This window comes from Syngnathus typhle, linkage group LG6 (genome assembly GCF_033458585.1).
Source record: "Syngnathus typhle isolate RoL2023-S1 ecotype Sweden linkage group LG6, RoL_Styp_1.0, whole genome shotgun sequence".
NCBI lineage: Eukaryota > Metazoa > Chordata > Actinopteri > Syngnathiformes > Syngnathidae > Syngnathus > Syngnathus typhle.
This window is the reverse complement of record NC_083743.1, coordinates 1048040-1072879: the sequence shown is the minus strand read 5'-3', so window position 1 is coordinate 1072879 and position 24840 is coordinate 1048040. Positions and strand designations below refer to the sequence as shown.

General features: G+C 43.6%; 1 protein-coding gene across 1 annotated transcript in view; it reads left to right on the top strand.

The window, feature by feature from the left end:
• Positions 1–24840, top strand: part of LOC133155470 (nectin-1-like) — a 63478-nt gene that overhangs the window by 24516 nt on the left and 14122 nt on the right. The window contains exons 3-6 of the mRNA XM_061280815.1: positions 18621–18992; positions 20671–20970; positions 21684–21801; positions 24664–24815. Coding sequence (XP_061136799.1) covers positions 18621–18992; positions 20671–20970; positions 21684–21801; positions 24664–24815 — 942 coding nt within the window. The remainder of the gene's footprint in view (positions 1–18620; positions 18993–20670; positions 20971–21683; positions 21802–24663; positions 24816–24840) is intronic.

Here is a 24840-nt window from a genome sequence, read left to right as displayed (position 1 = left end):
CATTTTATTTACTGAATGCTTTCAGACGAGATGGGATTTCAGCAGAGCCAGCCTGCATGTTTTTTCATATTCATTGAAACAAGTCAAGTCAAGTCAAGTTTATTTGTATAGCCCTAAATCACAAGCAGTCTCAAAGGGCTTCACATAGACAGAAATTGACAATTATTCTCAAAGCATCCCCTGATCTTAAGCTCCCAAAAGGGCAAGGAAAAACTTAAAAACCCCTAGCAGGGGGAAAATGAGAAACCTTGAGAAGGGACCACAGATGGAAGGATCCCCCTTTCAGGATCACCAGGTTGAAATGGATGCAGAGAGGGCACAAATGATACAACATGAAAATCAATTAAATAAAAAGTGGATGTCCATGTCACAGCAGAGGGCTGCCGAAAGGAGCCCTCAATTGTCCTGGCAGTGCTCTTCGAGGAGGTTGAGCTGCAGTTCCCCTATCCTGAATTGGCCACGAGAATCCAGATAGCCGCTGTCAGCATGGGTACCACCTAACCACCTCCCCGGCCGGGGAGGGGGGAGGGAGGGGGTGTAGAGGGAGAGAAAACAAACTCCAGCCGAATCGGCCACTACAGGTTAGTTAAAGGCCATGTCATAGAAATGTGTCTTTAAACGTGTCTTAAATGTTTCTACTGAGGTAGCAGTCCTAATATCCATTGGTAGGGCATTCCAAAGCTCTGGAGCCCGAATAGAAAATGCTCTAGAGCCTGCAGACATTTTCTTAGCCCTCGGTGTCGCTAAAAGGGTAGCGTTTTGCGAACGAAGGTTACGAGACGGAACATAAGGAACAACTAGGTCGACGAGATATGAAGGCGCTAAGCCATGCAGCGATTTATAGGTTAATAGAAGAACCTTGAAGTCACATCTTAAATGGACCGGAAGCCAATGTAAGTTGGCTAGTATTGGGGTAATGTGATCAAATTTTCTTGTCCGAGAGAGCAGCCTTGCAGCGGCATTTTGTACTAACTGTAGACTTTTGATGCGGGACTTAGGAAGACCCGAAAATAGTACATTACAGTAGTCCAGGCGCGACGTGACGAACGCATGTATAATAGTTTCCGCATCACCGGTCGAGAGGATCGGACGAATCTTTGCAATATTACGAAGGTGAAAAAACGCAATTCTGGTTATATTCTTAATGTGCTTTTGAAAGGAGAGAGTTTGGTCAAATATTACCCCGAGATTAGTTACAGTATCGCTTTGAGTGATAGTACGGTTATCTATAGTTATAGCGGTTTCCTTGAATAAGTGTTGATAACGAGCTGGACCAATTATCAACATCTCAGTTTTATCTGGGTTAAGACGAAGGAAGTTGAGAGACATCCATTGCTTGATCTCCGCAAGGCACTTCTCAAGATTACAACAATCCCGCGGATCTGTCATCGATAACGGCATATATAATTGGGTGTCATCCGCATAGCATTGAAAACTAATATTATATTTACGTATTATGTCCCCAAGCGGAATCATATAAATATTAAAAAGAATTGGTCCGAGAACCGATCCCTGTGGGACACCACATGTAACATTATAGAGCTCCGAGGACGCATTGCCATGGACCACTCGGTGCGTCCTGTTTGATAGATAGGAATGGAACCAGCCTAGTGCTGACCCTGAAATACCAACACAACTTTTAAGACGCCCTAATAAAATATCGAAGTCTACAGTGTCGAAGGCAGCACTAAGATCGAGTAGTAACAGTACAGACGAAATGTTTGAATCCATAGCTACGAGGAGATCATTAGTCACTTTCGCAAGTGCTGTCTCAGTGGAATGATTAGCTCTAAAACCAGACTGAAAAGTGTCGTATCGATTATTGGCGACCATGTAATCAATAAGCTGCTGCGCTACTACTTTTTCAAGAAGTTTTGCTATGAATGGGAGGTTTGAAACTGGCCTATAATTACTGAGACAGTCCGGGTCAAGATTTGGTCGCTTAAGTAACGGTTTAATGATAGCGGTTTTAAAGGCTGTTGGCACTATCCCAGAGGAGACAGACAGATTGATTATATTTAAGACGGACGGTCCTAAAATTTGAAATAATTCTAAACAGAGTAGAACCTTTTTTTTCCCCCATCCTCTCCGCTTAGATCTCAGCGGCCGCTCTAGTGAATCATAGTTTGGATTAATGAGGTGTTGCGTGGTCACGCCAAGGACGTCTCTCTCTTTCTTTCTTTCTTTTTCGCGCTTCTTTTTTTTTTTTTTGCATCTTCACAGAACTACCATGATAGCTAGTGAGATAGTTTGAACATGAGGTTAGTTGGGTAGAAAGTTCATTGATCCTCTGAGTGAGTGAATTAGTTAGAATACATCAATATTTTATTGATCCTTTAGGGTGGAACGTTCACTAATTGACTGTTTAGCTAGTTAAATTTCTGTAGGTAGCTACAGTAAATAAATGTATTAGAATAAAGAAGTAAGCTCACATGTGAATGATCTTAAACTAAATGGACGAAGTAATAAGTGAGGGGCTTTCATTTTTTTTAACTTAGCAAAGAGCTCGACGGCGATACGTCTTATTAATTATTTTCAAATGCCAGCGTGGCTAAAATAGAAATGTCAACTTGGCGCGTGTCAAATCATGGTAATGTGGGGGGAAAGCCAAAAGCCATCGCCTCTTTATTCTTAATAATTCATGCCGGTGTCGACATGAACGCTCTTCAGATTGTTTGCATCAAACAGCTGATTAAAAGTGCTACAAATATTCTCTTGAAGTTTTGGCGAGTTCACTGGTTTTGATCTCATGATGATAACACTCATCTCGACTATGTTTATTTCAGCCAAGCGTTTCATTTATTTTTTTATTATCAAGCTTTTGTGTTTGAGGCTTTTGTGCGACTTTGTTCTTTTATTGCTTTCGCTTACGGGATTTTTTTTCCATTCTTTTTGCAAATGGAAAAACTCAAGTTCTCCGTCGTCAAGGTCCTTTCATCTTATGATTTTGTCGTCGTTGTTGTTGTTTTCCAGCCTGGCTTTGACTTGTCTGCGGCGTCAGAATAGTTTTGGCTCCATGCAGGAATTTCACTTTTCGGATCCTGCTGTATCTCATGAGAAATGCCTTGTTGATATTTAAACAAGGACACCGAGGCGGGGCGCTACATCACAAACTCGCGTACGTCACATCCGAGTATGTAGAAGTCCCTTTGTATATATTACAATCTGTAATAATCAAATGATGTTGTCAGTGATTAATTACATCATCCAATAGAAAACAAAAGTGAAATGACCTCGGAGAAAACGCCAGCATCTGCCACCGATTCCGAGAGGTCTTATTTAGAAATGAAGCTGATTACAAAATAACCACAGGCTTGCATCCGGTCGGTCACTTGCGAGCCGCCAATGTGTCAGTTGTCTCCGCCAAGCTTTTATTTCAACACGCTGCCTGCTCATTATAATCAGGGCCAGCACAACATTGGAATGTAAATGAGGCTGAGCTTTGATGGGAACGTCTAAATTTTTACCTGTGGCACGTGTTGACTCGGAGGCTACGATGATTTGGACTTTTTATTGATATTGATTTTAGTTAGTTCATTAGTTGTCGTTTGTTAGTCACCTCATGCATTCCGAATTTTGCTCGAGTGAATGTGGACGCGCTACAAACACCGCTGGCGGGGTTTATTCCCCCGCTAAACCAATTATGAAAGCAGTTATTTAGAAAAGCAGCTGATTGCAAAATAACTATGTGAGGTTTGCGACCCGACAATTACAACAAAAAATGTGCCAGTTGTCATTGCTGGGCTGCTTTTTCAATGTTAGCTTGCTTAGAATCAGCGCCGGCAGAAGAGTAGAAAGTACTGTAAATTCCTTCAAATGTTTCAAAGGAAAAAATGTGTTTTTCAATTCATGATTGTGAAAAAATATTTTGCAAAAGTGTCTTTGAAGAAAAGACACTAAATTTCACTTGCTTCAACTTTTGACCTGTCTCTTTCATTTGCTGGACGATTTTTTATTTTTATTTTTCAAACATTCTAGAAAGTTTTTCAATGGCTCACCCAGGCATGAACATTTATCATGAATTCCGTTCCAGGAAGAGAGTTTGCAACTGATTATTCTATCTCCAAATGAGAAAAAAAAAAAACAATACAAAAAATCATACCACTGCAGGATGCTGGGAGATTCCCTAAGTGGTGGCATTGAGTCTTTCAAGCTCCAGGTGCAGATGGCGCACGCAAGCGACAAGAATGCTAATTCAAACACGTTATCGTCGTCCCTTTGCTTTGTTCACTTGTGAAGCAGCTTTCCCTGGCTGTTTGACGCCTTCGGCTCCTGCCATCACAGGTTTGGAAGTTTTCCGGGAGGTAAATCAGGATGCTGTGTTGTTGTTGTTTTTTTTTTTCTTCTATGAGCCTGTCTCAACAATGCCTGCGTGGATCTTTCAGGTGCGCATCCGAGTGTGTCGCCGATGCGAAGGTCGGCAACGTGTCCGCTTCCACTGACTTGCTTGCCAACTGTGGCGCAACCATTGTTGTCAAGACGGAGACGGCCTTGTCGGCTCGACCCGTTAGGACTTGCGAACCCTGTGGGCTTGTGAGATTATGCGAAAACACAATGTAAAAAAGTGAAAGTATAGAAGCTGTAGAAACAAACACCAATCACGTGGATGAGAAAATACGATGTAATATGCATGCCAGGCCAGTAGTTGATGCTGTTGCTTTGTACGAATCACTGTTTTTTTGGGAAAAAAAGATTTAATCTGATCATCAATTAATTGTCGATTAATCGTTGCCGCTTTAAATATCTAAATTTGAGTTTTAATCTGTTTTGAGACGAAGGCATTTTATGCCGTGAAGGTTTTATGTAACACTTCCACTGTGCATTAGCTTGAGAATACAAGTAAAACACCCCAACATCTATCTTCAAAGTGTAGAACAGAAATTCCCCTTCGGGGACGCAGCAAGCAACATTTAAATAACTGAATTAACATATTGTTTTCCATACTTCAGGTCCCTCCGCTATTATAAAACAAATTGCTTTGTTTGCAGCGGATTAACATTTGTTTTAATGCCGCAAAGTCACTCACTTGGACTTTGCATTTTTTTGAGGTGGATAGCTAAGGTGACTCTTTTCTTTTTGGAGGAAAGCGCTTAGCACGCCACGGCCGCTTTCCGCCTGGCCGCCCTCGCGTTGTGGCAGGGTGGGCGCGGCCGCAGTCACGTGATCTCAGCCCCTAACTAGGTCAGCCTCGTTTTAGTGCAGCCAAGCGAGTGAGCGAGAGGAGCTCGTAGCTAGATAAATATTTAACAGCGATTCACGTGTGTGCGTGCATTTTGTTTTTTTTCTGAAGGGCAATGAAGAGGACGTGTGTGTATATGAAATAAAGCGCACAGGCAAAATAATGGCAACTAAATGGCGCCATTTGGGGAGTTGGAATACAATATCTTTTGATTTTTGCGCGGACAAAAGATATGCAATTAAATGCAAACGAGTTGGTTAGTCGGAATTTCATCGGCACCGGTGAGATGATTCATGAATAAAATGAGTGCAACTACATGTGTTTGAAAAATATTTTTCTCGTTGGACATGATGGGAAATGGTCAAGTGAGTAGCACGCCCGTCTCGCACTCCTCAGGTTCAGGGTTTGATTCTCTTTTCATCTTTATTTTTAGTTTGTTTTCTTTCAACAGGGCAACAAATTGTACAACTGGGTCAGCCCGAGGGTTGATTTCCAACTCAGAAACTGTGCCGGTGATTTGGGGCCTTTAAATATGGAGCATCCGTATAGCATTAGCTAGATTCACATTATCTATGCTACCTGTTGGTACAAATATACACACTGGAAGACATCACAAATCACTTTGATTTACATGGAGACACTGTTTACTTAGTTATCGTCATCTTGACACAAAACTGGTCAAGCGTTGTTGACGTAAATGGGTGAATTCCATAGCTTTCATTTCTAGCACTCACTGTTTTAGCTAGCGCGGCTAACTTAGCTACTGCTGATAGCAATTAGTACTACAAATGTATCTAAATCGATCATATTACTTAACACTAATCAACTTTATTGATGGTTGTGTATTCTAAGCATTCTTCATAAACTTTATAAACACTACTACTACTACTACACTACGTTTAGCTGATTTATGCTGAAATTAGCATTGATGGTCAGTACCTAATAACAAGGCAAAAAGAAGGTAAATCCGTCTTTCAAAAGCCTCATGGTGTATTTGGCCCACAACAACTCTTGGCCTTCATCCAGCCTCCTCCGCTATTATATCCACATTGATTATGTATGAGGGATATGCAGTCGGAGTGTATAGCATGTGAACGTACATGGTGGCACGCAAAGTAAAAGCAGCTTTAAGTGCTCCATATGATGTAGCTAATTCTCCTCTTATGTCAAACAGCAGCATAGCATGTGCGTGCTTGAAGGTCATTTCTCTTTTGACATTCTGTTATGAAATTTCCCTTAAGTGGACGGCAATTGAATGGCGACCAAGCCAACCCCGCGTTACGCACCTTCTCTTCTTTCAGCCGACGGCGGCGGAAAAGCTGGCCTTCAAGGTCGAGCCGCTTGATGAAACACGATAAAAGGTGTCTGAGTCGCCCTAGCTTGAGATGTTAACTATTGAAATCATATCGCTAGGAAATTGTTAGCATTGTTAGCAGGGGATAGGGCCTGATGATGTGACAAGTGAAAAATCACAAAAATCGGTTTATTGCTGTAACAGCAGGCATGAATGTGAATTAATCTCATTGTTTATTTTCACCCAATGATCTCCAGTTGAGCCTAAATTGACTCTAAAATGTATCACGACCCTTGATAAGCCTGATGGAAAATACTATTGTAAAAGCAATAGGGGGTCTCACTTCAGTGGCATTACCATCCTATTAAATTATGCTAATAATCAGGTCGAGAGGGTTTCATGTGGTCCCACTAGTTTTTGATACACCCCTAATGAATTTGTTGTTGTGACAGTTTGACTTTATGACTATTTTGGAAAACACCCTGCCCTCATCCTTGTAACATTTTAGCCTGAGCAAATGTTATCTTTCTTCTCCGAAAGGTTACGTTTTTCTCACATCACACTAGTATTATTTGCAGCTCTAGGCCCGGGCGTCCTGCCTCCCCCAGTTTACGCCCCGCGCGTTGTTTGACAGGATTGACAAGCTCCCTGGCCGAGTTGATTAAAAGCTTTAAGGTCAAAGAAAGTGGGACGGCTATCGAACAACACCTGTCTGTACGCGCCGAGGAGGTCCCCACCTCACTTGCTCGCCCAAGATCGATGAGGGACGTTTTCTATTTTTTGGCAGCACAAACAAACCCTGCATGGGTTTCCTGCGTATCAAAGTGCACGTAGCAACATGACGCCTAACGCTCAGCCTTTAAGTCTTGCTAAAAGGACTTCCAGAATCCGATGACATTTCAAAAGTGCTATCAAACATCCCTAGTTTTATCTTAATTTTATTAATTTTTTTAAAAGTGATTTTAGTCTTTTAAATGCTTTTTTCCCCCCATCGCCAGAATGTGCAGAGTCAGATCTTCTTTCATCCTTTTCTACATACTGGTAAAAATAACGTTTCAGTCTTCGGTTGCCCGCTGAGGGATTATAGATCATGAAAGAGATGCTCGAGTTCATTTGAAACCTCTTCGATTAAGTTCCATCAGCGAGCGAGGGTCCGACATGGACCGGTCGTGCTGTCCGGGAGTCATAATCCACAAGCGGACATTTCAATTTACTCGGGATGATGGGGAATTAAGATAAGCGCTCCATTGGAGAGCCACGTCCTCGCTTTCTGTTAAGATTTTTGGGGGGGCGACCTGATAGAAGGAAATTTAAGGTAGTGGGTAAGTCTAAATTAAAAAAAAAAAAAAGACGGAAAATAAATATTAATACATTAATAATAGCAAATTAATAATAAAATTAAGAATGAATGAATTAATTAATTATTAATAAGTATTTGACTGTTATGACCAAATGCAAATATATTGAATTAAATAGTCACAAACAAATAATTATATACTTGTACATTACAATAATAAAAAAAGAACTGCAAACGCCCAAGCTAGTCCAAGGATGTTCGATTTGGAGATAAACATCTTGTCCTACATGAAGAGGCCACGGATTCACAAACCTTCCCTCTGTGACACAACAAAGCAAACCTTCTCGTCTGCTTTGAGAATTCTAATTAGGCTGTTTTGTCTCATCTAGGAGGGGGGGAAAAAGCAGAACTTTAGCATCGTTGGTTCTCCTGGGGTGAGTGACAGTGATTCCAACACGCCCTAATTGAGTTCCTGGATCTCGCCCGCTTCACTCGGCCGCCTCGTGATCAATAGCACGACGCTATCAGGATGTGTCAGCGATGCTTTTGCCTTTGTTTCATCAAAGCGCTTGGCGAGTCGCAGCACATTCAGGTCCGTTTGCCGTCTCGTGGCGGCTGGCGACGACCTTTGACTAGCGAACGTCTTGCCGGGTAATTTGGGCTCCCTTTTTATTGCCGCTGATAACGCACAAATGGGGGCGCCCGTCAAACGCTTAGCATTTGGCCGCGCTCGAAATGCATGACGTGCGCAATTACCTCCGCTCAGTGCACTGTTACCTGCGAGCTTGTCACTTTTCTGTGCCTTGCGTGTGTTCAATCGGGGAGGAAATAAAGGGTTTGCTTTTGAGTGTGTGTGTGGGGGACATTATGGAATACTGCAATTTTTACTGGGATTAAGGTTCCAGAGTTACTATGTGCATGACATGGGTTAAATTCTGACCTAATGGCTACGTTAGCATTGAGCTAGCGGGCTGAAAGAGTGGATCTTGTTAGCAAATTCATAAAAATGATTATAGATATGTGAAAAATGAAGACAGCTATAAGGCCTTCAGAGGAGTTTGTATGCTTATCTTATTCTTCAATTTAAAATGGCCGACTTTGACCCGCAACATGAGAGGAGGCTTAACCCCCTCCCACCTACTCCGATGTACGAGCTGCCCTGTTTGCAATTATGGTTCCTTTCTCTGGCGCTATGTGAATCCCACTCCTCGTTTTTTTTTGACAGCGGGGGGTTGGGGGGGAAGCATGAGTTAATTTCCTGCCCTTCCCCGTGCCCACAGCCCACCCACCACGGCGCTACGCAAACCCTCGACACCCCGGATTCGCCCAACGATTCAGACGCCCTCAGATTGAGCTCAGCCTGCCATCCTTTTCTCTGCGTCTTGTTTTTCTGGCGGCGCGCATCGCTTGAAATCCGGCGCACGACTCGTCGGCCCAGGTTGCAGCCTGTCGCGACTCATTGTCAGACATCTAACAAGCGGCGGGTATGCGAGTAACTCGAAGCTACTTTCAAGCTGCACTCGCTCTCCCTCTTGCTGTGGCTTTGTGGTTCCCCCGCCTTCCCCTTGAAAGCTCAATTTCTGAAGTTTTTGGGTCCAGGACTGATATTTTTCCAAGAGCCCCCCTCTCAATCCTAACGTCTCATTATGTTTGAAAAAATAGGAACACCTCTGTAGTCATTGACTCTTTGCTCTTAAAACCAGCAACAATTCATATCAAATTTGTCACCATTTATCACAATCATATCAGAGCTTTCAATTGGCCAGAATCCGAGTTAGATAACTGGGGCCCTAGTTTGAGAATCACAGCTCTTAAGATTGTCACCAGAACTGGACAGTTTTATTAGTGAACTGGATTGTGACAAAGAGGCGTTATTTATTCCAGCTGGGTTTTGATTAACTACTTGAGAAAAGTACATTGGGGAAGGGTGACAGTGGCGAGTAGGACTCGCAGCTGGAGAGCACATGCGGCGCGGCGCGAATGTGGCGATGCGACGCGGCCAGCATTCCAATGCTCATATGTATGTGGAACATGGAGCCGCGCTGGCCTCGTCAAACTGGGCTGCGGTCGTGGTTTAGGAAACGCTTCAGGCCCGGCCTCGGAGAGCTGGCGACAACCGCCGAGATTTACGATCAAAAACACACATGAAAACAGCAAAGGTTGGCGGCTGAGCCGCTATGCTGAAAAGCTTGGTGTGTTCTCGTGCTAGCCGCCACCACCGCCATGTGCTAGCGCTGCGCTAGTGTTTTTTTGTTAGCATTTTGTTAGCACTGCGGTTAACGAGACGAGATTAGTGAGAGATTAAGTGCGTTTGGTGACTGGACAGGTCTGAAATCTTCTACCTTTAACGATGCCTCCAAAGAAGTGATTTGTAACATTCCTCGTATCAATTTGTAAAAAATATCATAGCATCTAGTGAATTGATTTGGACTACAGCCACAGATGAAGGGTCGCCGATAACATAGCACCTTCATTCTCATTGTGTGAAAAACCGATTTCAATAAAGAGAAAAACAGGTTCCGCACTAAAACACGTCTTAAGTGGATCAGCTAAGGCTAAACACGGGACGCTAATCCGTACCTAAACGACGTGACCCGCGGGGGGGCTATATTCATAATCGCGTCGATTTGCCTTTAATTCCTCCCGACACGTGCGCAGACGCGACGACGCGTGCAGGTCACGACGTCGCCGATCCAGGCGCGATGAGCTAATTGATAGCAGACGGTGGATCCAGCTGGAGGAAGAGGAGGAGCTTTTAGGAGCTGAGGAAGAGCGTGCCCTGCATAGGTCCCTACCGCACATTAGGCATGCGCTTTGATGGCTGCCCTTGTTTGTTTCATCTCGCACGTCTTTAAAAATGCATGATACGCACGATTCTTTCGGCGACAGTCGATGCGCTCCTCTTATCAAATATTGATTGGAGGCTAGTATGCTTTTCTCACTTTAATAAAGCCGGTGGGCGCACAGCGGGGGTCTTCCGCATGTGTACATATATATCCTTAGACATTGGAGATATCAAGCTGGCCTTTTTTGAAGAAAAACAGAATAGAAAGAAAAAAAAAACTGGTTGGTTGAGTATTTGTAAAGGTCACCTCGCAGTGGGTGTATGGACCCACTGTGCTTGTGTACGCGAAGACCTCGGCGTACTTTCTTCAGCCAATAAATATTCAACTTTATTTTGGTTACAATTCATTTTATGGTGCCTGATTAGGGTCAAATAGAAGGATGACATTGTTGAATATTTAATTATTTATGTTTAGGCCCTCCTAAATATTATATTATTTAGTACCTTGTATTTTATTTGCATGAAATACATTTTATTTCATATTCAGGCTGTGGCTAATGTAGGCAAGATTTTAATCCTCTAATTTTCTTATGGATGATTAAATGTCCAAATACTACACTTATTTTATTTTTTATTCTTATTTAAATGTTAATTTTATTTTACTGCTCTTATCACAACGGCTCCATTAGACAGCATTACCTAACCCAACCCAGTCCCAACGCGCCCTCCCCCCTCAACCACTAATGCGTCAGTTTCATGTCCAGAACGGAACGAATTAGAGAGCCTACTTGTTCACCAGGTGGACAGACCCCCATGCACAGGATCTGTTCTTGTTTTCAGACGGTTGGTCCCTGAGTATCGGGTATCAGTGGGTGATGTCATCCAACCATTTGGTCATTGCGTCATCACTGTTTATTTTGTGTCGTCGCACCGAAACCGGTTGTGCCCTTGTTTAGTTAAGCTGCAGGGGAGAAGCGAGACGGGGGTGGGTGGAGGAGGGGGGGGGAGTACTTCCATGGATTGGGGGGCGTTGTTTACACTTATTTAGCCACAAAAAAAAATGTGTGTGTGTGTGTGTGTGTGTCTTTGCTGTGGTTAAAAATGAGCAAAATCCCAGATTACACTACATGCTGTGTCGTCTGTAAACAAGAAAGCTTTAATTACAACTCAAGAGTGTAATTTGTGTCAAGATGCTGTCTAGTCTGAATGCCGAAAAGCTAAAATGAAGTGAAATGAAGGAAAATACGGTTGATCCTGAATTTATGTATCGTTTCTCATTAAAATAGCTCAAGTGCTAAAATGTGTATGCTAGCAAATAGCAAAAAGCTAACCTGAGATTTTTTGGGGGGAAATATTACCATGGAAATGTGGTGATTTTGGTTATTTAAAAAAAAAAAAACATTCCATAGATGTGGCATGGATAAGAATGGTGTCAAATGTGGCCCTAATTCTCTTCTGTAGGAATGAGAATGGCGCATGTATTTCCATTGCAAAAAGCCAAATTGACAAAATGGAGTTGCCGTGTTTTGCAGCGTTGCGTCGCTTCGGCGAATCAGCTTTCCGCTGAACTGTCATGAAAAGCCATCCTACTGATGAATTCCCTTGACATTTGGAATGCCTTAAAGATGCTCTGGGCATTTTTATTTGTGTGGTTTCAGTCAAATGCCGTTGCCATGGTAACCATTTACTACTACAGTCAAGCGTTGCCCAGGCCGGACGATGTTCTATTGCAAAAAAAAAAAAACTGCAACTAGCAACAAAAATGCGACAAATTACTGCCACGGCTTCCTTTTGTTTGAGGTATATTCTGGACATCAGTATCGAGCCTTATTTTAAGGTATTGGGTACTCACAGAAGATGACGATACCAGCCACCGATACTTAATACCAGGGGAAAAATTCTAGTAAGTCCTCCTCCGCAGTAGTTGGCGCTATACTGCTGCAGTTTGACTCATCTTCAGCAAAACGCACAAATGTTTTTGTAATTGTGTTAAATGAAATGTGATGCTAGCTGTATCGGTGCTCAGTATCATTGCTCAAAAGGTAAACAGTCGTCCTGGTTTCGGTTTGAAAAGAAGTAGTATCGAACATCCCTACTTAGAATCGATGGGATCGTAGCCATCACTGAAAACAAACAACCGTTTGCCGCAGATAGAAGTCAGTCCGGGACGTTGGCCCAAGGCCGTAAATACTGTCGATAATCATTAACGTTTACAGCGCTGCAGCAGATGCTACATTGTTCTCGGTGGGTTGCGCGTTGGAAATGAAAAGCAGGTGGCTGGACCATTTCAAACAGGTCCAGTCTGTCATTTGGGTTGAAAGCGCTCGTTGCTGACATGCTAATGTTGCCACATAATGAATTAGCTTCATGTGACGCTGAAGTTGTTTTGGACAATATGAAATACAGAAATGCTTTTAAATGAACCGAACATTTTGATGATGAACATTTTGAAGTGAGGATGGTTTGGAATGGTCCAAGAAACATCTGAAATGCGAGTTGTGTTCTGAACCATCTCATCAGTTACTTTGCTACCTTGTCATCGTATTTGTTTGTCGGCACCGCTTATTATTTCTACAGACTTTCTTTTGTTTACACAAAGCTTTTGTCATATGAACTAATTTCCCTAGTAGACAAAAAGTCTCTTATTTACTTTCTGCCAGAACAGAAGAATGTTTTGTCATTAATTAGTCATCGTTTAAATGCACTGCCGTCAAAGCACATTTTCCCGATAAGTCTAATTTATTCATCAAAACCTCATCGGGCTGTGAATGAACTTTTTCCACAAATTGCAAAATGTCGCATTTCAAAGAAAAAAGAAAATGCTGCTGTCCCTCGACAAGTGCCACAGTTACGAAGAAATACTGACAAAGCAGCGGCAGCGCGCTAATTGGCACGAGCGATAAACAAAAGGGGCGGGAGGATTCGCAATAAATCTGTGGGAAAACAAATTGCCACTTGGAAAAAAAAAAACTGTCTGATCTGTGACATTGAATGTCAAATGGGGATTTGGTGTTTTATCCTCATGAGAAAAATGCACCTCACTTGAACCACAGAATATTTCTCTTATTTTTGCTAATCGTTTCATGACAGGATATAAAAATAAATCTCTTGATAAACATGAAGCAAATTTTCCATAGTGTGCTGTCGAATGAAGTTTTTTATTTTTTTTAATTCACAACAACTAAAGAAATAAACTGTAATTGGAAAACATTCTCATGAACAAAGACATGAAATTTGATGAATTTGTTGGGCATGCTATGAAAGGTCTCAAGGACTCGTGCCCGAAAATGAACAAGAAAGCAGCCATTTTGTTTCGAAGCAGCCATTTCACGCTTTGCCAAACCTCAAATAGGGAATTCGCCTAGGTATCCATTTTTTCCCCCCCAATTTGATTTACGTGATCATTTTGAGATTTTTCCATAAAAGCTGATACTTCAAAGATTTCTCTTGCCACCCTCAATAGCTGCATGTGTGGCCAGAGGCCAATGAGGACACCCTGGGCACGGTCGTCGTGGGAACGGCGACCGCATTAAACGCTCATTATCCCGAGTGGGTCGCATCGTGTTTGATCCTTCCGTGTCCCACTAACCAAAACGTTTACGCTAAGGTTCACCAGCTGCGCCCATCTGGAGGTGTTGTCATCACTACTTTAAACGCAGCGTAAAGTTCACGTCACCCTTGAAAAGACGGCGACGTCTCGCTAGCGTTCCGAGCACGCCATTTGTCCGCCAAAGCTCCCTGGCTTGGCTTTAAATAGACGACATTAATGAGCGTCTCCTCTGAAATATGCAACGGGTCCTACTTCGTCTTGGCCTCGCTCAACGTCGCGGCCCGTGAATTATGCCTGGACTCTGGCGCAAATGAGTTTTTTTCTGGGATGAGCGTGCCAGCAAACGAGCCAATAATTGTCTTATGAAAAGCTGGCTGGGCACCCGCCAGCTGGATTGGTGCGTAACTGCCAAGGAGCGCTTGTTTCATGACGAAAAAAAAAGAAAAGGCTTTAGGGGGAAGGGTGTCCTCGTTTTTAATGCAAAGTGTTAACGTTGATGTTTGGCAAGATGGTGTCCAAGTAGTACTGAGTAGTATTAGCACTGAGTAGTGTTAGCTTCTTGCTAGCTTGACAGCACCTTCGGATCAACTTAGTAACTTTAGTTTTTTTTGTGATTGGTATGGTGGATTTGAGATGATTTTTGCTTATTATTTCCAATTCATCCCATAAAATGATTAAATTAATAACTTACAAATGTTTATTTTTTTTTACAAAAATGTAACCCAGGCTAACCTTAGCTCCTACTGTTGTCCTTTTGTGCTCTCTTAGGGTGTGACAGAGGACAAAAACACAAATGGAGAAGTAATTTTGCGTAACAGTTCCGAATGTTAACGTGGCTTCAAACATTGCTTGTACAGTTCAAACAAACTTTACGACGGCGACAGTTTGGTTTGTGGTCACACTTGAAGGTACCACCGCAGTTATTGTTCCGCTGACACAAGACCGAGGAACAGAACAACGTGATTGGCCCACACGTTCTCTCCCAGCAGCCGAGATGAAAAAGCAAACATCCCACAGCCACATGAGAGAAACGAGTCGAGCCCGTTCCCCCATGTTTATCGTACTTGTGACGGCTCTTATCAGAAAGTGGGAAGGCGGTTTTAAGAGACGGCTGTTTTTTTTTTTTTTTTTTTGCCAGACAACACAAAGCCCACGCTTGCTGGACCCGACCGGTTCTGAATGCTTGGTCGCAAGGCCGAGGGAGCGTCACTATCAGTGGGGGGCCAGACGACTGCGGCTGCTTTAATGACGCCCCATTTTCGATCCCAGCGGGCTCACCTGAAAGTGTTTCGTACTCTCTCTTTGTCCTCTGGACGTCCTCTGCCGTCTCGGCTTTAAATCGACCACGTGATAATAAATCTCCCTCAATCGCCGCCCTTCTCTCAGGACTCATCCCAAAGTCTACCTTTTCCATGTAACGCTGTAATTACAGCTCCACCGTGTCAGGCGAGGACTCTTCCAGTTTTCAAGTCCCCGTGGGCGCCCCCTGGCCCTTCGACAGCGGGGATCTGGGCTCTGTGGCTGCGTAATTACGCGTAGCCCTCTGGTTTCCATTTGCGCGAGGGCCTGTTTATTAGCTTCAGTCTGTTGAAAAAAAAAGAGGAGGAAGAGCAGCAAAGATGATGGGAGGGACTGCAGTATTTCACACCAGAAAATCTCCTGCCAGTATTTTGTGGGTCTGGCAGGCTTTGTGTTTTTTAAAGAACATGACCGACCCAATATTTCTGGAAAATAGCAACGGCACAGGAGTGGCAGCTGGGGTCTTTCTCACAGAACTCAGCGAGGCGAGTGAGCGTCTGGGCTATTCTTTAACTTAATACTGCCGGAAAGTTTGACTTCCGTGTTTGTTTCGCAGCATCAAGAACACAGCTGTAATGGTTTCTTTTCAAATCAGCCTATTAGAGCTGCCATTTATCAGCTATTTTTCACACAGAGATGAGTGAAGCAAGTGTTGAGTGCTAAATTTCACACCCTTTGTTCTATTGTTTTTCACATAATGTTAAATATGTACCTGACAATTAATTGTATTCAACACCCTCAAGGTGAGAGAAGATAACGATCAAAGTTAACAACCTGGTTTAGGCTTTCCTTCGATTTGGCCTGATGGTGTTTCACCTTTAATCTCTTTCCCCCATCCCTTTAATTGACGAGCTAATATATCAGGCTTTAGCGCTGGCGTTAGCACACGTCTGTAAATATTACAAAAAGTTAGCGTAGAATGTTTTCATAGCAGTTGCCATCAACGGCTTTGATCGGTTCTGTTTTTAAACGTTGAGGAAGGAGCTCCAGATCCAACTTAAAGCGGCGCTAAATTGCGTTTGCCGTCTCCTGAAATATCTCACGGCTGCTAGCGTTAGGCCGGCTAATGTTAGCGGTGATAAAGCAGAGCAGAGGTGCGCAAGGACACAGGTGTTCCTCAAGGTACATATGACAAGGTTGCTAGTCCTCGCTGTCAAAGCGGGTTAGTGAATCAATCTGTCATCTGGTGGGTGGTGCGAGTCCAAATCTCCGCAGACGCGATGCGGGGGACGAGGGGGAAATGAAAGATGATGTTGCGCTTGCTAACTTCCAAAGGTTGTCACTTAAGTCTCTTCGGCGGTGGCGGCGCTTGAGCGAAAGCCATAACAATGCATGGAATTGGTCTTTTTTCACAACGTTCCGCCTCAGAACGCAAGTGATGAGTGTGTCGGAGATGGAATGCGCTGCCGTTTATTTGCTGCGGCTTAGACGGCTTTGACAGAAAAGTTTGCCGTGACACATCAGAGCCACACCTGTCAATCTGATGTGATCATCTCTCGCTATCTCTCTATCTCGTTTAGCCATCAGTTTCCAATTAGGGTTTCAAGTCTAGTTCAGAATATCAGGCATGGGTTAGGGGTTTAACCTTTGGTTGAAACTTTGGTTAATGTTCAGATTTGTTTCAAGGTTCCAAACAAGTCAAATTATGATTTTAGGATTGGGTTGAGGTTTGGTAGAGGGCTTCAAGTCTGGGTAAATGTTTAAAATGTGATCCTGGGTTAGGGTTTCAAGGATGTATTGAGCTTTCCAGCCCATCTTAGAGTTTCAAGGTGCATTTACCAGACTCTCTTAAGGTATCAAATTAGCATTTCAAAACTGGGTTACAGTTTGGAATTCGGGTTTCAAAACCGGTTAGGGTTTGAAGTGACTGTTTCAGGCCTGGGTTAGGTTTTCTGTTTTGGGTCCATGTGTTTGCTAAGTACCACAGCAAATTTTCTCAGCTTTTACGACATGATTCAGCAGTGGCTTTATGAGTCGTTAACTCAAGACTTTCCCCTCGCAGCTAGTCCTGCTGGCTCGCGCCTTGTGGCTGATTACAACCGGCTTGTAAATCCGAGGCTTCTCAGGAGGAGACGCCCGGGGGGGGAGGAAATGGGACATCATCCTACTTCACCTGCAAGTGAACATTAATCAAGGCCGACTGATAATAAAGATGCAGCAAAGACAAAGCTGGATGAGGCAAACCGCTGGACGTGACGGCACGCTGTTGTGCGCTTGTCAGGCCGGCGTTTGGCTTCGTGACCGACGAAAGATAACGTTAATTCACTTAATTGTTCTTATGGGGCCGTTAGAGTACCACGTTTCCTTAGATAGTGACCATTCGTTTCCCATTTGTGCGGACATTAAGTGTAAATAATCTCAAATTAGCTTGTAGCGAGCCTGTTTGCTAGGCTATTAAAAGGGCTACAAGTCTGGGACTTATTTTGTGTGGGTTAAATAAACATACTTTTTTTTTCCTCATTTTATAACTTAAGCCTTTGAATGTCGGCGACAAACGAGCTAGCTTGATTTTTCTCTATGCGCATGCTCCCATTACGTTTATTAAGAGCTTCCACATGGTTGATAATGGCCGCAGGCAGTTCGTGGGAGCGAGTCGGAGGTAATTAAAAGCGCAATAGCATTGGCGCTACACGAGGAGGAGGCAGTCGGTGGGAAACGACACGCCGGCGAGGCGACTTTGGCGTCAGCCGGTCGCCCTCGTTCATTAGCGATGCATTGCTTCTCGCGGGAAGCCTCCCTTCTCATCAGGAACGACACCCACGGCGGACCCCGATGTTCCCTCGGCTTTTAGCGCATTTTAAGCGACTGTACTGCTATCTATGCACGTCCCTAAACAGCAGGCTTTGACTTTCAGCGGTAAATGGGCGTCCCAGGGTCAGGCTTTTGCTCATTTGCTTGTGCAGCAAGGCCTTTACAAACTTTTCTTTTTTTTCCCAAAGACCTTCTCATAATCTGTATGCCAATTAAACATTATCATGCAGAGGTAAATGGCAGGGGAATTAAAAAAAGATGATACTTTTCAAGAAAAATGTCATCATTAAGACATGACATTAATAGTTTTGAGTGAAAAAACTAAAAAGCTTTTTTGGGGATTTCAATGTAGGTTTTATTACCGTTTTGAATTTGAATTTTATCTATGAAAGCAGATCGCAGTTTCTTGCCGTCACGGAACTTGGCTGCAATTCCTGACGAACGTTCTCATCTTTACCTCCTCAGGTGCCCGCTCCCAGATGGTCCAGATGGACTCGAGCAAGTCGGGCTTCGTGGGCTCCCAGGTGGAGCTGCGCTGCATTTTCATCAACAGCAACCCACCGGTGAAGATCTCGCAGGTGACCTGGCAGAAGCTGCTCAACGGCACCAAGCAGAACGTGGCCATCGCCAACCCGGCCCTGGGCGTCTCCGTGCTGGCGCCCTTCAAGGAGCGCGTCAGCTTCAAGCAGGCGGCCGTGCGCCACCGCACGCCCTCGCTGGAGGACACCACCATCGTCTTCTCCAACTTGCAGCTGTACGATGAGGCGGCGTACATCTGCGAGTACACCACCTTCCCGGCGGGCAACCGCGAGAACATGGTCAACCTCACCGTCTTTGGTAAGATGGGATTTATAACTATGTTGCATTTAGAAGATATTAAACGTTTTTCTTCTTTCATAAAGAGAATAACTTGAATTTTGAGAATATTTACCAGTTGCTTTGAGGATGGCAGTGAGCTTCTTCCATAAAAATGTTTTTTTCCATTGATCAAAAATGATAAGTTGCTGAAAGATCCTTTTAATAAGGGTCAAAGGTTTTTCTGTCGAATTAGTCTTCTAAATGCTTGAATGTTTTTTTCTTACGAGTCAGATAAAGCAAGGTCAAAGGTACATTTTCCTATTTAGTGAAGCGTTTAAAGAATGATCGTCGCATTTTGAATTCGGCGCTTGTGTGGCCAAACTGCCTTTGAAGGCCTTGGGCAAGCAGCACTTTTTTTTCCCCCTCCGCTCTGAAGACTTTTGTCTGAAAATACTTTTTACAGTTTGCATAAACGCAACCTCTGTGTCAGCCGCCGCGCCTTCTGACGGTGACGCCGCCACGGGTCGAGTGCGATAATTGGGGTGAGGCGCTCCTTTTGAACGCCTCATCACCACAGTGTTGTTGTTTTTTTTTTTTGCAGGATTCGGGAAGAATCTACAGCACGCTTCTGTGTTATATTCTTGTTACAGCTATGTTTAAACCATGTAACTTAATGACTTCCAATGGGCGCACGCTTTTCCTTGGTATCGATCTGTCTCTAGTTAGCTAGTTTACTAGCTCACTGGCTAGCTGTCTTGAAACTAATGTGTTGTTGGCTAGCTAGCTAATTTAACCTAGTCAACTACTAGTTCAAGCTGTCTCTAGCTGGCTAACTAGCTGTCTTGGAACTAATGTGTCGTTGGCTAGCCAGCTAACTAGGCTTATATTTTTTTTCCTTCCAAAAGATATTTGGGGTGTTACTTTGTTGCTTTTTTTCATTTGATGTTAATAAAATCTAATGTCTTCTTCCAATCCGGTGAATCTCTGTAATCCAAATGTAGAGTTGATTTCCTTTGAATTTTAATTCAAGGTACTGCGATGTCCAGGAAAGCAAATTCTAGGAAAGCGAAACATGCGATATTGTGAATGAGTTAAACTCGGCTGGAAAACTTTGATTAATCCACTTTTCAAGAAGATTACCGGTTAGGCTGAAAGGTTTTGGACCCACTTGTGCTTGAATCATCTGGTTTTAGAAGAAAATACAAGAATTGATTCTCATCAAAGCCAATATGTGAGGCTTGATGCATTTTCCTTTGAAAGAAAGAAATACCCCCAAGTGGCCCTTGTTCCCAAACAACTCTTAGATTCTCGTTTTAGATCCGAGAGCCCCTTTGCGCGCTTCTTTAGAGCGTGCTGAGCTCTTTCGCATCCGCAAGAGCCTACCCTCTTTTCGTTTACTTTAGATCAAGCGTGCACTAAGTGGAGATTGCTAATTGGCACCTCACAAAGGATTTCCAATAAGATGAGTGCGCACGTTGGCCTTCTCCATCTGCGAGACTTGCATTTTCACTTTGAGAACACTGCACAACGTTTCTTGATTAGCGCGTCTTTGCTTACTTAGCACGCCCCCCTGGGAGGTAACGCACGTCATGTACAAAGTTTTTTGTTTAATTAATTCAATTATCAAAGGTAGGGGTAAAACTTTGTATTTTTTTTGGCATAATTAATAAAAATTAAGTTGGCCCCTAAAGAAATATTTTTGTGCCCGCCTCTGCAGCTCGCCCAATGACTCGCATGACCTTGACCACGCCCACCATCGTGGCCCGCTCGCAGCGCCGCAAGATGACGGTGGCCACGTGTGTGTCGGCCAACGGCAAGCCGCCCAGTGTCATCCGCTGGGACACCAGACTGAAGGGCGAGGCCACCTTCCAGGAAATCCGCAACCAGAACGGCACGGTGACGGTGCGCAGCAACTACGTGGTCGTGCCCGGCCGGGAAACGCACAAGCAGAAGCTGACGTGCATCGTCACCTACCGCAACGAGAGGTTCACCGACAGCGTGGTGCTCAATGTGCAGTGTAAGCATCCGCTTATTTGCTTTTATTGTCCTTGGAGACATTTGGGCTATCAGAACAATTGATCTGTATCAATTTTAAATAGGGTTTGACCAATATTAATTTTTTGATGATGATTTAGCAGGAATACATTCTGGTCACCAATTAATCCTTTTTTTAGATTTTTTGGGGGGAGGGTTTGGGACGGTGATAGAATTTTTATTTTTTTCCAATTTTCTAGGATTTAAGGGGAGTAAAAATTATATTTACGGTTTTGGTCAGGATATTGAGATTTTGTTTGGATTTTGGATGAATATTTTTGGTTATTTTATTGAGGAGTAAATTACAGAAATTTGTTGGGTTTTGGGGAAGATTAGAGGCGACCAGAGCAGCAAGAATAATATTGTTTAGCGTTAAGCAGTATTAATCGTGCTATTCGAACAACAACAAAACACTTGGCAGCTTGAATTTTTGCTGCTCTCAGTAAACCAAGTCAAACGTTTTGTACAGTATATCACCAGCATGTAGCTCCCGGCAATGAATCAGTTGTTGACAAATTATACGACCGTGATGAGTAGAGACTGCCGTCTGAACTTCGGTATGAAGCCAAGCAGCGAGGACAGAACTCAACACGCTTGTTTTGAGTGGAAGCAAATTCCTGCATTTTTTTTTTCTAATCTGGTTTTCCACAAAAGCATGTTTGTGTGACCCGGCTCCCTCTTGTACTCGCTCTGCAGATGAACCCGAGGTGAAGATCGAGGGCTTTGACGCCAACTGGTACCTGAACCGCCAGAATGTTCAGCTGACCTGCCGGGCGGATGCCAACCCGCCGGTCACCATCTACCAATGGAAACTGTGAGTGGTGCCCACACGTCACAAAAAAAACCTCTACTTTTTTTATTATCTTTATTATTCTTTTATCATTATACATTTTTTATGTTATTCTATTTTGGGGTTTGTCTGTTTACTTCACCTAAGCTATTTTTCTTTTATCCGAATGATCTTTTTGGCTGGCTTTTTTTAATACTCAAAGGTTTTGTTTGTTTGTTTTTCCCCTATTTATTCGTTTGTCGTTCTTAACATTTTCTTTTTAAAGCTTCATGCAGAGTGATGCACAGCTCTATTTTCTTCCTTTATTTTTTTCTTGAGTTTTGCAAAGGTTTCTGTGCCGAGCAGACACGGCAGGCTAATGTATGACAAATTTGCACCCCCCGCGGGTAATAAAGCATAATAAAAGCGCATAATGAAGTCAAGTTAACAGAATGAGTGGGCTCGCTCAGCTTGGTCTCCGTGTGGCGAAGCATTTTTAAAATGATGACAGCAGGGCCTCGTCGCATAGCAGTCGATGCGCTCTGTACACAGCGCAACAATCAGCCCTCCTGATAAACAGCTAAAGAAGTCTTGACTGTCTCACAAATGGTGCAATTGTGCCCATCAATAAAACTCGGAAGTAAAAGATTTAAATAACATTACTGCATGGCATATTGCAGTAATTCTGTAACATTTCTTAGTATTCCACATGCGACACATTTTACAAACACATTTCTTAAATCCATCTAAAGCATTTCGCAATCAAAATATTCCTCAAATTTCGTGCGTTTGACCAAAGTTTCTGTATCATGCTCGACACTTTTTTTTTTGGGAGTTGTACAAACACGTCTAGGATATCTTCAGTGTCCTTGCCGTGCTACTTCTCTCCGGTGGCTTGTTTGTTTTGATGGCGATAAGAAGCCTGACCCGAGGCCGATCACAATGGCTCCATTGGAGCAATGATGCCAAAAACAAACAACAGTTCCAATCTCGGTCCTTGAATGGAAATTCAGAGACTCTTTCAAATTGTTCACGAGTTGACAATGTAATATTTTTTATTTATTTATTTATTTTTTTATACCCTCGTAGCTGCTAATATTGATCGAATGCCAACATGCTAGAGTTCATATAGGAACAAATATTGCTAACGTTTCCCACGATTTCATCTTTTTGTATTCTCGCACTATAGCACAAAAACTGTTCCGTGGCTTCTTTTGTTTGTAAACAGCAGCGTCGAGCCCAAGTACACAGAGATGAATGCGGCAATTTATGCGCTAAATGCTCAGCGGCGGCGAGGTGAACGAATAAGTCACGCCAGCGGAGTAGACGTAGATTAATTGATCATCGTAACCACGGCGTGAGCCTCCCTCCGGTTAGCGCTTTTATGTATGCGTGCATATATATCAAGCTAGCGCTCAGCAAGAGAAGCTCGGATAAAGAACTCAAAGGACGATGCGGGGGAGGGGGGATCAAATGCGGCAGATAGGAGAGATGTGATCTAGGAAGACGAGGGCGCGGCGCTGACAGATCGGAGGGGACGGCCATTGCGGCGCTGAAAGCCAGACGCCAAATTTGTTGTGAAGGCTCCCCTGGGCTCGGCGCTGGAGGTCAGCGCAAGGCTGTGACGGAAGTGTCCGGAACAGGCTGGTCCAGGGCTTGCGCACACACACTTAGCACATAGCAGAGGTGTCAGGGCATCCACTGACATTCATGTCATTAGCGTGACATCATATTTCAGGTCTGTTGAATTGCTGTTAATGTTAACAAAGTCAAAACAATCACCCACCTAAGAGTGTAAAAACAAAGTTAACCGCATTCAAATTCAAACAATAATCCTTCATGTTAACTACTGTCAATAGTAAAAGTGTCAAAATGTGTCAAAAATGTTAAACGGTCAGTACTAAAAATGTCAAAACAATAAAACACACATGTTAACCATTATTTAGATGTTATTAAAGATTTCAAACACGAGGAAATGGACTCCCGTTAATACAGCGACCGTCAAAGCGCACTCGCCAGAGTCCGACACTCTCGTCCATTCGCGGTCAATGAAGCCAACGAAGGAAACGGGCGACTTGTTGTTGGAAATCGATACGGCCGCAACAGGCACGGCGGCCCCTCCTTCACGTGTAAATGAATAAAGAGGCTATCCGATGCATGACCTGATCAAGCGAGCGGAAGCATTGCCGTGGCGGCAAACACCTGAGGCCACTTCATTGACAGGTTATCATTTCATCAGTTGGTCTTCCGGGGTAGGGGGGGAGTAAGCCCCCCGAACACAAATGTTGACTCCATCTCCCACTTACATACCTGTTTAACGACCCCCCCTCAGGCCGCAGCATACCTATTGGGATCTGGTTGCTCAGTCATTAAGTATGACAGATTACATTCAACATGCAACTCTGTCTAATATTGCGTAGACATGCACGCTACGTTTTCCCCATTTTCTGCCCTGCGAATGCTCCTCTTTTTTTTTTTTCCTGGTTTCTAATCTCCCGCAGGGCAGCTAGCTTACCTGATGAAATGCAGACAATAAGCCGTTTGTCAAAGTAAGCCCCGAAACACAACCTATAAGTCCCCTCGTATACTGACGTCATTTTCAGTCTTCTGACATTTGTACAATTCATTTTATTTCAATATGTGTCTTTGCTATTTATATTTTGTTTTTTGTCATTGAAATGTCTTTTTTTTTCCAGTTTTGACATTTTTTACAATTCATTTTATTTCAGGACATTTTTTATTTACTATATTGGATGTTTGTTTCTCGTATAAATTTTCAGCTTTCAGTGTGCAACGTCCCTGTTGGGGCCTCCCTCGTAATTTAGAAAGATGGACGATGGTCGCGATCTGTGCGCGGTGCCGTATTTTCTGCTTTTCTCTCTAACGCTCTTTCCCTCCACCTTCCAGCTTGAACGGCTCACTGCCGAGCAACGTGGAGATCAAGAACAACAGCTTGTTCTTCAAGGGCCCCGTCACCTACGACTTGGCCGGCACGTACGTGTGCGACGCCACCAACGGCATCGGCACGCGCACCGGCATCGTGGACGTCAACATCACCGGTAGGCGGCCGTTCTTCGGCGCTTT